At 34.6% G+C, this 11614-nt stretch overlaps 1 protein-coding gene across 3 annotated transcripts; it reads left to right on the forward strand.

Moving 5' to 3' along the window:
* Positions 1-3526: 3526 nt before the first annotated feature.
* On the forward strand, positions 3527-10841 carry LOC110736783 (calmodulin-binding protein 60 A-like). Of its 3 annotated transcripts, XM_021917087.1 has the most exons (10): positions 3527-4226; positions 6149-6239; positions 6416-6503; positions 6993-7042; positions 7578-8074; positions 8429-8589; positions 8684-8887; positions 8979-9150; positions 9733-10273; positions 10616-10841. In XM_021917087.1, exons 1-9 carry the CDS (start codon positions 4043-4045, stop codon positions 10224-10226), a joined length of 1941 nt encoding a protein of 646 aa, XP_021772779.1. In that variant the 5' UTR covers positions 3527-4042; the 3' UTR covers positions 10227-10273; positions 10616-10841. The 3 variants fall into 3 exon arrangements, with proteins under 3 accessions (XP_021772779.1, XP_021772778.1, XP_021772780.1); XM_021917086.1 differs by lacking the exon at positions 10616-10841 and having other exon boundaries at positions 9733-10529; XM_021917088.1 differs by lacking the exons at positions 6149-6239; positions 10616-10841 and having other exon boundaries at positions 9733-10529.
* The last annotated feature ends 773 nt before the right edge of the window (positions 10842-11614 follow it).

The raw sequence follows: 11614 nt of genomic DNA on the forward strand, positions 1-11614 counted from the left end.
AACTAAAAATAAAAACTTATGAATTTAATTACATTTTAATTGTATTGGAAAGTTAAATATATAGTATAAACATTATTAAAAAATAAAGAGAAAATAAAAAAGGTGATGTGTAGTATGATGGGGTATAGTAAATAGTGGAGGATAAAGTGATGAGGAGTTTTTTTTTTAGCATTGATGTAGTAAGAAAAACCTCTCACGAGAGGAATTGGATGAAAAGAGTGAGAAAGTGGGTAGAGAGAGATTGAGAGGTTTTTTTTTCTCCTCACTGCTGATAATGGTCTTAGTTGCAAAAATATGTAACTATTATAATGAAACAAAGAAAATATGTTTCTTTAAAAAGAAATGTAACTATTACCCCCTCCGTCCATAATACTTGACACAATTACCATTTTCGTCCGTCCCAAAATACTTAACACGTTACTAAATATGGAATGGGATCACTAAAAAAAAAAATCCTATGCTCCCTTTGGGACCACAAACTTCAAAACTCAATTAAATCCTACATTTTCTCTCTCCTCACTACCCCTACTTCCCCTACTTTTTATTTTATTACAATATAAAAATAAAAAAGAGAATCCTTTATATAATAAACAAATATTTTAAATAGACCAACTTGTAGTTTTCTAAAACTACCTGTCCATCCAAACGTCCCAAGTATTATAGGATGGAGGGAGTATAATGAAACAAAGAGAATTTGTTTCTTTTAAAAAAAAATGTAACTATTATAATGAAACAAAGGGAATATGTTTTAATGTGAATAACTATTAGTTGTGAGAATAAATATTAGGAAAATTATCATAACAATTGTTTAAGGTGACAAAGAGAAGCTGCTAAAATGCGCAATTGTTTAAGATCACAAAGAGAAGCTGCTAAAATGGTAAATGAAAATTCAATAGCTACTTCAATTCTAATACTTTCTCCGTTTTTTATTTTATTGCATCATAGGGTTTTGGAGGCAAAATTTGGTAGTGGAAATAAGTAAGAGAGAGAAAGGTAAAAATACAAAATTGTCCATGTAATGTAAGATAAAATAAAAAGTAAATGTGAAAAAGTAAGAGTATGTTGGGTATTTGCAGTGTGAACATAGATATTTTTTATCCTAAAAAGGAAATGATGCAATAATAAGTAAATTTCCTAAAGTAGTAAATGATACGATAAAAAAAGAACGGAGGAAGTATAAAATTGATAGCCTTTGAGAAGCATTGGTTCAAAAGATAAAAGTTAAAATCCACAATCACATAACCTTAACTCTTTTCTTTTCTTTTCTTTTTAAAAAAAAAAAATTGAAATCGTTAAGAGTAATTGTTACCTTAGGTAGATTGTAGAGTAGTAACAATTAACAAATATGTGGAAACATTTAGGTGGTGTTTGGTTGGAGGATAACTTTCATGGAAATGAATTTCCTAGGAAGTATTAAAATGAAGGTGTATTTGGTTGGAGTAAAATAAGGTAAACATGGAAAATAACAATTCCAAGGGAAATACAAATTCCCACAACCCATAGGAAATTAATCACCAACTCCCCCCTTGGTGAGTTGAATTTCCTAGGAAAATCATAAGGGAAAAAATTTCCCATGAAATATAAATTCCCATGTAAACCAAACGAGCACTTATTTTAGAGATAATGGTAATTAGTACTCAAACCTTTTAACCAAACACTCGATAACAATAATGGTTTACTTGAATTTGTTTCCAACCTTAAAAAAAATTTACTTACTAAACATGCTCTAAAGTCGTCCACTTCATAAGACCAAAGGGGGTTCCATTCCAAAACCATATGGCAATAGGAGGAGTAGCCCCTTAGCCTTATAAAGTATTTAACTCTTTCTTCTTTTATCAATATGAGACTCTTAAATGTGTTATTTGATGGGATATTCTTCAACAAGCTTCATGTCATAAGGAAATAAAAATATAGCAACAAAAGAAGAGAGGCATCATATTTAACAATTATTTTTCTTCCTATCATCATATCATTCATATGTGATCTTTAATCAATCATCTAACTGACTAACTGATAGATTAATTAAGCTATTGATAAATAATACGGAGTAGCACTTCATTTTATTAATTTATTATATATAAGTCCACTTATTAAAATATTCTGCTATGCAACGAACTTTGGTCGTTAGTAGGTATATTTGTTGAGCTCTTTATACTTTTTAATTTTCTTAGGAGACCACTTATCTAAAGTTTTTTCTAATTAATTAATTAGGGAAGATTATTTACTGATAAATAAGTATAAAGATCCCGTCAAAATAAATAAATAAAGACAGGTGCATTTCCGGTTTCCAAAAAAAAAAAGACAAGTTTATTTCAATGATAATGACACGATGCATGACACACAATTTTATTTATTTATTTTATTTTATTTTATTATTATTTTTTTATAGTATTGTTTTTTTTTGGTAGATAAGAAAAACTTCGTACCAATTTGGAACTTTTCACAAGTCAATCCGCATCGGTTTAACGAGTAAGGTATTTTGAGAGTAGGAGAGAAGGTTAATGAATCCTTACCGTCAAAGTATCTTTATTGAGAATTGTACCCTCTAACTTTAAGGTTGAAATAATCTTTCCTTATAATATGCCAACACTTCATTAGTGAATGACACATAGACATGTCACACATACTTCAAACACATGTATGAATGCTCAAACCCGTGTTGGCTTATTGTTAATAATTATATTTTAAATAAATCACTTACATTATTACTAAGTCTTATACTTGTATTTTATTTATTTACGTAGTATTTGTTTGAATATGTACATATGAGTCCAAGGATATCCTAAAATAATGTAGCTAATTGTAGGATGACCCTTCGTCTCTTCCAAATACTCTACTTTAGGCAAGCATCAAACCTTCATTACCCACCATCAAATGAAATACTGACTAAGTATTGGCCTAGTGGTAGAAACAAAGACAGGGACTTTTCACTAGAAAAAGAAATCCATGAAAGCCCTTTCAAAGTTAAACATTGGATGCTAAGAAATTAGACTAAGGAGAGTGGAGAAAGAAATAAGTGTTTTTCGAGGCTTTTATTATCTTTCAAAAATAAAACATCTCATTTCTAATAAAAGTGTAATTCACCTTTATTATTTTTTTTATTCATTAACTTTTTTTAATTTATCTTTAATCAACCAAAGCTTTAATTTTTTTTAATTCACCTTCAATTTTTTAAAACTTACATTAAAGCCTTATACTCGGTAAGAAAAAACATTAATTTTAATAAAGGATTTAATTTCATTTTAATAAAATAAAATTGATTAACAACATTTAACATTGCTTGCATCTAGTTTTGAACATTTCAAGTTCTATTGATTTATAACTTTGCCATAGAGTTGGGCATATGCTTGATTGGGCTGCACCATAAGGGCTAGTCAGGCACAACATGATAATAACCCTACATGTGGTAGGCTCGGTACAGCATGAGAGACATGCCCATAGATCATAGCCTTATGGGCATATTTTCAAATTTAGCCAATAGCTCAGAAAACAATGAGTTGACTTGCTTATGTGCATCCATATCACAATAAAAAAAAATACGAAGTATATTAAACACTCATTGGCTTGGCACAATCGGCACAATACAATACAACTCGAATCTATACAACTCGACTTTTTCTAAATCCGTTTCAGACACGATTTGTTCGAACACGAGACACAAATGACCCGGCCCGTGCCTGGCTATAGTAAGACGGAATAGACTAGACTTGATTAAATTGAGCCCGGCCCGATTTTAAACTTTTTGGGCGGGTTTAAAAATGCGATTTTATGCAATTTTAGTTGTTTTTTTGACCCGGTCCGAAAATGACCCGAAAAGCCCACATAACCCGACTAGTTTGGGACACAATTTCCGGTCCAAAGCTTGGCCCAACCCGGCCCAAAGAATGGGCTAATTTTTTCCGACCTTGTCCCGATCCGCCAAGGATAACCTCTAGAATAGACTGACTTCTGGAAGTGGAGAAAGGCAGAAAGCGGATCGAAATTACAAATTCCTAGCACGCCCTCCCCCGCCACCAAGTCCACCACCATCTTTAACCTCCAAATGTCCAAAAAATTCCTCCGAAAACCCCAGAAAATGTACCAAAATGTAATCTTCCCAAGCAATTTCCAGCAGACAATTAGAAAATTCTTTATACCCTTTATTGAATTCCTAAAAGGGTACTTTGTAGGAGAGAGAAAATGTTTTTTTTTGGGTTGTGGTCGAGATTCTAATTCCACACTCAATGGTCAGAGCTTTTCCCATTTCTCTCTCATTTCGTTTTCTTCTTCGTTGCTTTTACTTGACTTGCTTGTGGAATTGGAATTTCTATTTCTTTGAATTTCTAAATTCTATGGAATTCCCTGTTTCTTCCTTATGTTATTGAATTTTATTTGTTTGTTGCGAATTTTAGTCTATTTTTTGCTTACTTATCTCATAAAGTTTTGATTAAACGCCTATCACAATTTCGATTGTAGTTTCTACCTACCTTCCTCAATTGTACTACGGAGTACAATACTTATACAGTTACTACTCTTACAAGTATATTCTTTTTGTTATTGAAAGTTCGACTCATTTGTTACAAGACTAGTGACTCTAGGTTGAATGGTTAATACAATAATACGTGATTTTGTTGTTAGTTTATTGGCTATACCTCGAGAAATATATTTGATGCTTATATCTAATTAGGCCGTATATTTTAAAACGGTTCATTGTATTACCATTTCAAAGCTGATGTATGTGAAATTAAAATATTTAGAATTGACATACTATAGCAACTTAATTACAATTTAGAATGTTTGTATAAAATAACTACAATTTAGAACGAATTTGGTGGTGCTGTCAAGATGTGTTAGCGTGACATTGTTACAAGGTACTGTACTGTATTTAATACCATATGCATAACCCTGAAAGGCTGAAAAAAAGTAGTATATCTTGCATAAGTAGTTTTTTTTTCTTTTTGAGATGTCTTTTTCTATGTTGTCTCGAGCATTGACCATCATTTTACTGTGTGTCTAGGACAAATTAAAATTTTTTTGTTGCTTATTTTTAAATATCATTATCTGTGTATATTATTCATCGTTATTGCAAATTTTAGTGGTCAAAGTTGCGGTTGCCAAATACTCCGTATAACTCCACTATTGCAAGATATATCTATATTTGTGAACCTGTGGAGAAAACAATTAAGAATACAATTTGTATATGTATATGTATCGTTTCTCAAGTTTCACCTTTTGGATTGGAATGATAATCTAGTTTTTCTCCATTCCACCTGCATTATTCCCATACTATGATAGTTAGGCTTTTTTATTTGGATGGGACATCTCTATATCAGAGTGTCCTCATTTAGTTAACTTGTGGTATGTATTCGTCCTCATCTATTCATTTATAATTGGTGTGAATGAGTCATAAGGACACACAATTAACAAACGAGGGAGAGGGGTATTCGATCCTATGACTTATTCTACATAGACCCTCACTCATTGCCACTAGGCCAAGACCTCGGTCTTTCCATCTATTTATAGATTATAAATATACAAAAACTTGATATTTATTTTTTTGTATTTGTGCACTCATGTCTTACTTGTATAGTTGTATTAGTGTATCTTATCTCATTATGTCATGCTCTCTCACTTCCAAAGTGTTTGGTGACTAATTAGTTGATAACTTATATCAGTTGACCACTAGACCATGACTGATGAAATGTTCTTTTCAAGCCTCTACGCGTTTCTGTGGTTATGATCTCATAAAGCTAGTAGGCATTGAATATAGTAGTAGTATTCGTTCATTTTTTTTTTTTTTTTTGATACTCTCAAGTATCATATAACATGATTGACTAGAATATTTTCTACCTAAATTTGGCAAAATGTGCGGCTTACCCTGTTAAGATATTCAACTGTAACTATATTTTATACAAGTAAACGTTTTGTTTATTGTAGTATCAAGCATGTGTATCTTAAGTAAAGACTTTGCAGAGGCATTGTAGTTTTTGATAAATGATAATAATTTTGCTTGACTTTTAGTATATATGAAACTTTTGTATTTTAGTGAAGCTTCTACGTGCTTTCATAGGGGTTGATTTGTTGCCTCGTACCCTATAAAACATGCAACTATTAGCAGTTTTTGGTTAGTACCCTGCTATTGATTTTTCTCTAGTTAATCTGGTTTTAGTGATGGTACTCAAGAGACAATTTGGTGAGGAGGCAAGTGACAATTCATCACTTAACAATAGCTCCCAAAGCCCGCCAACAAAAACTCGGAAGTGAGTGCACGGGGTTTTTGTTTCCGAGCGTTCATTGCTTTGTGTTTGTCTGTTTATATCTCTACTGTGAATGATCACAATGGCTGGTCTCGCATAGTTGTTTAAGGCTTGAAATGAGTTGCTGTAGTAAGTTTTTTTCAAGTATATCCGGTGACTGACTTGCAATATTTTTGCAGAGTTGCTAACTACGTAATGAAGGAAGTGTCACTGCAAGAAATTGCAACGCAAATATCGGCTATATTGGAACCTGCCCTTCGCAGGATGGTATGTTTTCAGTTGATGCTTTTATCTTCCTGATCATGTTATGTTTTGTACATTTGGATGGCTGCACCACATGTCAGTTTTGGCTGCAAATTTCCTTTTAGATTGTGTTAAGCTCTCTTAGTGTCTAGTAAGCCTTATAGCTATGCGTTCTCCGTGTCACACCGCCTTATAGCTATGCATTCTCCGCGTTACTTATAAAAGCAGCAGTTAAAGAAGATATCAGTATACCTGTTTGAACAATTTGACACATTATGGCATTGGATATCCATTTAAAGTCTATACTTTTTCAATGTGATCCATCATTTTTATTATGGTTGTTTCTTTAAGCTTCAAAGGTTTTTCTAAAATTAATTATTATTAATTTTGTTTTATTTTTTTTAAAGCTGTGTTTTTATGATTCTGAATCCCTTGCTAGCAATAGCGATATTAATGTGTTAATATTAATTACTGTTTTAAATTTTGAAATTTGATTACATGTATTGTGAACAGGTGAAGGAGGAGGTGGAGCCCCTGATATATTTCCTTCAGTCATCTCCAAGGTTAGTTCCGTGTGATACTATGTTCTTTCGGTTATTTTCCAGCTCCATGGATTGTGCTCAATTGATCGTAGCTCTTGCTTCTCCTATCGATTCAACAGTTCTAAAATTTGATAGATGCTTTCTAGTACAGTGGTTTTGTGGACAAATTAGTTGTAAATACTTCCTGCTAGTGGCTGGTAAACATATCATTCTGTGACTATTACTTTCTTTGGATTAAAAAGGCTTTAGTTTTAAGGTTCAATCCCTTGGGTAGCTGGTCTTATTCTTGAAATGGATTTTCTTTTTCAGGGGAACTAGGAATAAAGGTTAAAGTTTTGCTTAATTTGTTTGTGTATCGATGTGTGATCCACTGTTTGTATTCATGCATGGGTGTGATTGTGTTAACTGGAGGAAAAAAAGAGTTACATTAGAGATTGTGAAAGGCGTACAAATTTTGGGGGGTTTATGAACTTTCTCTAATTCCTTTATTTTTATGGAGCATGTCTGTTTTTTTTCTGTTATTATTATTATTGATTTTCTTGATTTTTGGTTGCAGACATTCGCTTGGTATCCAGCAAGATTCATTTCCTTTAAGAAGCTTGCAATTGCTTTTTGTCAACAAATTGCCTTGTACGCTCTTTACAAACAGTAAGATTGAGGATGAGGAGCATAATTCTCTTCAAATAAAACTAGTTGATGCAAAGTCAAAGAGCCTGATCCAACATGGTCCATTCTCCTCTATAAAGGTTGAGATTTTTGCCCTTAATGGTGATTTTGCTGCTGATGGGCGGGAAAATTGGAGTGAGAGTGAATTTAATGATAACATTTTGCGTGAAAGAGAAGGTAAACGACCGTTACTGGTAGGAGAGACTTCCTTTTCACTTATTGGGGGTCTTGGAACCATTGGGATCATTACTTTTACAGATAATTCAAGCTGGGTGAGAAGTAGAAAGTTCAAGTTAGGGGTTCGAGTAGTGTCAAGAGCATCTCATGGTATTGGCATCAGGGAAGCAGTGAGTGAAGCTTTTATGGTATTGGACCATCGTGGGGAATGTACGTGTCTCCTCTCTTTCCTTATCTTGATTTCTAACTTGACCTGGTAACACGTCCAGCCTTTTAGTGCCTATCTTTCCCTCAAGTATTTTTACCAAGCAAAATAGCAGTCTGGTAGTTCAGAAAACTTTAAAGAATTGCGATTGTAAAGTTTTGCGGTACATGCCTTTCAACATAGTTTTATTTTTATATGACAAACTACAATAGATCTGTATATGTATAGTGATTCTATAGCTTAGCACCGTATTATCTGTAAAAGTTAGGGGTTCGAGTAGTGTAGTGATTCTTCAAACAGCTAATACTCATGATTCCATTGTAGTTTCCTAATTGTGTATTTATAATTTGATTTTGCAGCCTATCAGAAGCACAATACACCATCCTTGGATGATCCAGTTTGGCGGTTAAAAAAAATTTCAAAACAGGGGGCATCACACAAGAAATTGGAGAAAAATGGAATCAAGACAGTAAAAGATTTCCTGATGCAATATCACATGAACTCATCTTTTCTACGGAATGTAAGAACATGATTTTTGTATTGAGATGACCGTTGGAGAAAGTTGTGCTTTTATGCGATCTAATACAATCTATCTTCAATCTTTTGTCTTCAAGGTCCTTGGGAAAGGGGTTGCTAATAGAACATGGGACATAATGGTGAAGCATGCTAATGAATGCCATCTAAACAACACATACTATAGTTACTTTAATGAAGCGGAGTCTGCTCAGCTCCTGTTCAACTGTGTCTACAAAGTCGTAGCTGTGAAGTTTGAAGGTCAAGATTACCAGCCTGTCGATACTCTTGATAATTGTCAAAAGGTGAGTAGAAAGTAGATCATAGGACCATGTAGGATATTTTTTGCTACTCTGAATTTTATTGGCTGACTTGTCTTGTGTAATGATTTGTCAGGTTCTGGTGGAGAAGCTAAAGCCGTTTGCTTTCATAAATTTGAACCAGCTGGTTCCAGTTAACAATCCATCAGTTATTTCTACTTCAATGGAACCAACTGTTGAACAACATGTCTTATTTTCTACTCCAAAGCTGGATTTACAGCATGATGCTCTTTCATTTATAGATCAAGGTAATACGTCAAGTTTGTTTTTGTTAGAAGTGGATGGGGGGTTGGGAGTAGTTTGTAAAAATAGATATCTCTGTATATCTTTCTTGTGAGATAAGGATTGGTGCTTCAAACTTCATTGATATTGAAACTGGTCAAAATTCCAATTTAACAAGTGTTGTGACTTTGGACAAATTCCCGGGTTCATATGAAATTTTTTAGAACTTCCAATTGACTCCCCCCCTTCTGGAATAATGTGGAATGATATAGGATGCTATTCGTCCGTTGTTTACGCTGACAGCCTTCTGGTACTGCCGTTGCTCAATGTTGCAAATCTTGCAATATGCGTGCCTGCAGAAATGATTATTTGGATGTGCTAGATCAGCAGTGGAAGTATTTATTGTGCAAGTTGATGGCTGAATGAGTTTAGGTCACTAGACTCACTACTACTCTAGGCTACTAATTGAGGAGCATGCTTTGTTATTGATCCTTGATTTATAATTGCTTATGTGGACTAGAGTACTCATATACTGGGATAACTGCTCTTGCTCAATGCTCTTAAGCTCAATTTTTTTTGCTTCTAATATTACTGCTATATTTGTACAGATGAACCGGATACGAAGTTGGATATTAATCTTTCAGATTCAGAATCATACCCCTGCACAATTGAAGATGGCTATACATTTGAAGTTGAATCAGCATCTCAGCGTAACCAACGGATACAGGGGTTTACTCCAGGAACTTTCCTAATGGGTGATTACGGTGCTGAGCTCTCTGACAAAGCTTATAACTGGCACCAAAACAGTTCACTGGCAACATTTGCGCAAAACTGTCAGTTTGGAGAGCTTTCTCATATTCAAACCTCGCCCTTCTATCCTCTTGCAACAAATTGGGGCCAAGGGGACAACGTTTTAGCAACTCTATCTCCTGCAACTCATTTTGATATCCTCTCCCAGCTTCCTGATCTTAGTGGTGCTATCTCAGGCTCTGGAAAGTCTAGGGCGGGCTGGTGTAAGATTCGAGCTGCTGTTATGTGGAATATTGTTAGAAGAAATGCTGCTGCTAGAAGGAAAGCAAAATTTCCTTTCGGCTATCATTAATACAGACGCTGCCACACTGCTCATACTCCGAACTCTGAAATTGCTAGGTATAGTTAGGGCTGCGGCTCCCATAGAAAAGGGTGGCGTTAAGTCGAAATACATTGTGACTGTATAATTAAAAAATGTATAGAAGGCAGAATTGCCATCTATTCCTATAAGTGGATTTTGTATGATGTGAATAAGCCTTCTAGTTGCTGCTTTTTGTGTGTGTCCTGTGGAAAAATGTATACTTGTTGGGCATTGTCAGTGAATCACTAATTGTAAATGTGATGGTACTTTTAAGGAATATAAAGTTACTTGTTACTTCGTATGATTTGAATACAATTTTTTTTATGGGCGTCCTTGTTGATTTGCGTACCTTGGTTCATTCTTCGTTGTGTGCATCGCAGGATCTAATCAGGTTTCTCCAGCAAAGAGAACTGAGAAGATGTGAAGGGATATGATTCAGAGGCATCACTCTGGGAGGAATATCAGGTGGTGGAAAGATCTAATTGGTGAGAAGCACCACCATTCAGGTATAGTGTTGATTGTTGAATGGGGTTGTTTGAGAGTTCTTTTTAGCAGGTAGTTTATCTTGAAATGATTTAAGCTTTGAAAGATGGATTTATATGGCCCTGGACCTGGCCCCTGCGTACAGGTCTTGATTAGTCCCGTACAATGGGGCGGGGCCCTGATAAAAGCCCCAACCCAACCTTGAAATGTAAGGGTCAGACTTGATACGGACCGCCTCCACATAAACAGGGCGAACTCTTAATGGGTCAAAATTCTATTGTGTATAAATGAGCTTAGACCCATCTAATTTTGACCCAGCCCAACCCTAACTCGCCCCTTTGCACAGGCCTAGTCTTGATCTAGCATGAAGCTTGGGTCTCAAATAGCTTTCCATATAAGTAATGAAGGGAAGAATAGTTGTGAGGGTAAACGCACATAGCAAGGCATTGTGGGTGGGAAGGGGGGATATATGCTAGCTAGCAAACTCGCAATCCCCAGTTTGCTATTCAATCCCTGAGCACCTACTAATCTACTTTGGTGATTGGAGGCTAATCAATTGGCTAATAAAGGGGTACATCAATTAAATTAAAATAAAAATGTAAATACATGTATTCCACGTACTAGTATACTACATGTATATTTCTTGTGACACGTGGATTCTGTCATTAATTAAGGAGTGGAGTACTGTATAACTTTAGACATAATTTACGATTATATCTGATTATATCCGTACACTCGAAAATGAATATAAAATTCCAAAAAACAAGGACCCAATCAGTTACGTAGCCTGAGAATCTAACACTGCGTGAAATGTAATGGGGTTTTGTATGAGATCACTAGAAGACTGCTACCTGGGCCGCCTTACTTGGGCAGCAAGCACCCTTTTCGGGCAGAAC

This window comes from Chenopodium quinoa, unplaced genomic scaffold (assembly GCF_001683475.1).
Source record: "Chenopodium quinoa cultivar QQ74 unplaced genomic scaffold, ASM168347v1, whole genome shotgun sequence".
In the NCBI taxonomy this organism is placed as follows: Eukaryota; Viridiplantae; Streptophyta; class Magnoliopsida; order Caryophyllales; family Amaranthaceae; genus Chenopodium; species Chenopodium quinoa.

What these genes read in the sequence shown, in the direction of transcription:
- LOC110736783 (XM_021917087.1), top strand. Translation starts at nt 4,043, where the DNA reads ATGTCCAAAAAATTCCTCCGAAAACCCCAGAAAATGTACCAAAATGTA. An exon ending in AACCTGCCCTTCGCAGGATG is followed by an intron (nt 6,504 to 6,992) that starts GTATGTTTTCAG and finishes TATTGTGAACAG; the next exon opens with GTGAAGGAGGAGGTGGAGCC. An exon ending in CTCTTGATAATTGTCAAAAG is followed by an intron (nt 8,888 to 8,978) that starts GTGAGTAGAAAG and finishes ATGATTTGTCAG; the next exon opens with GTTCTGGTGGAGAAGCTAAA.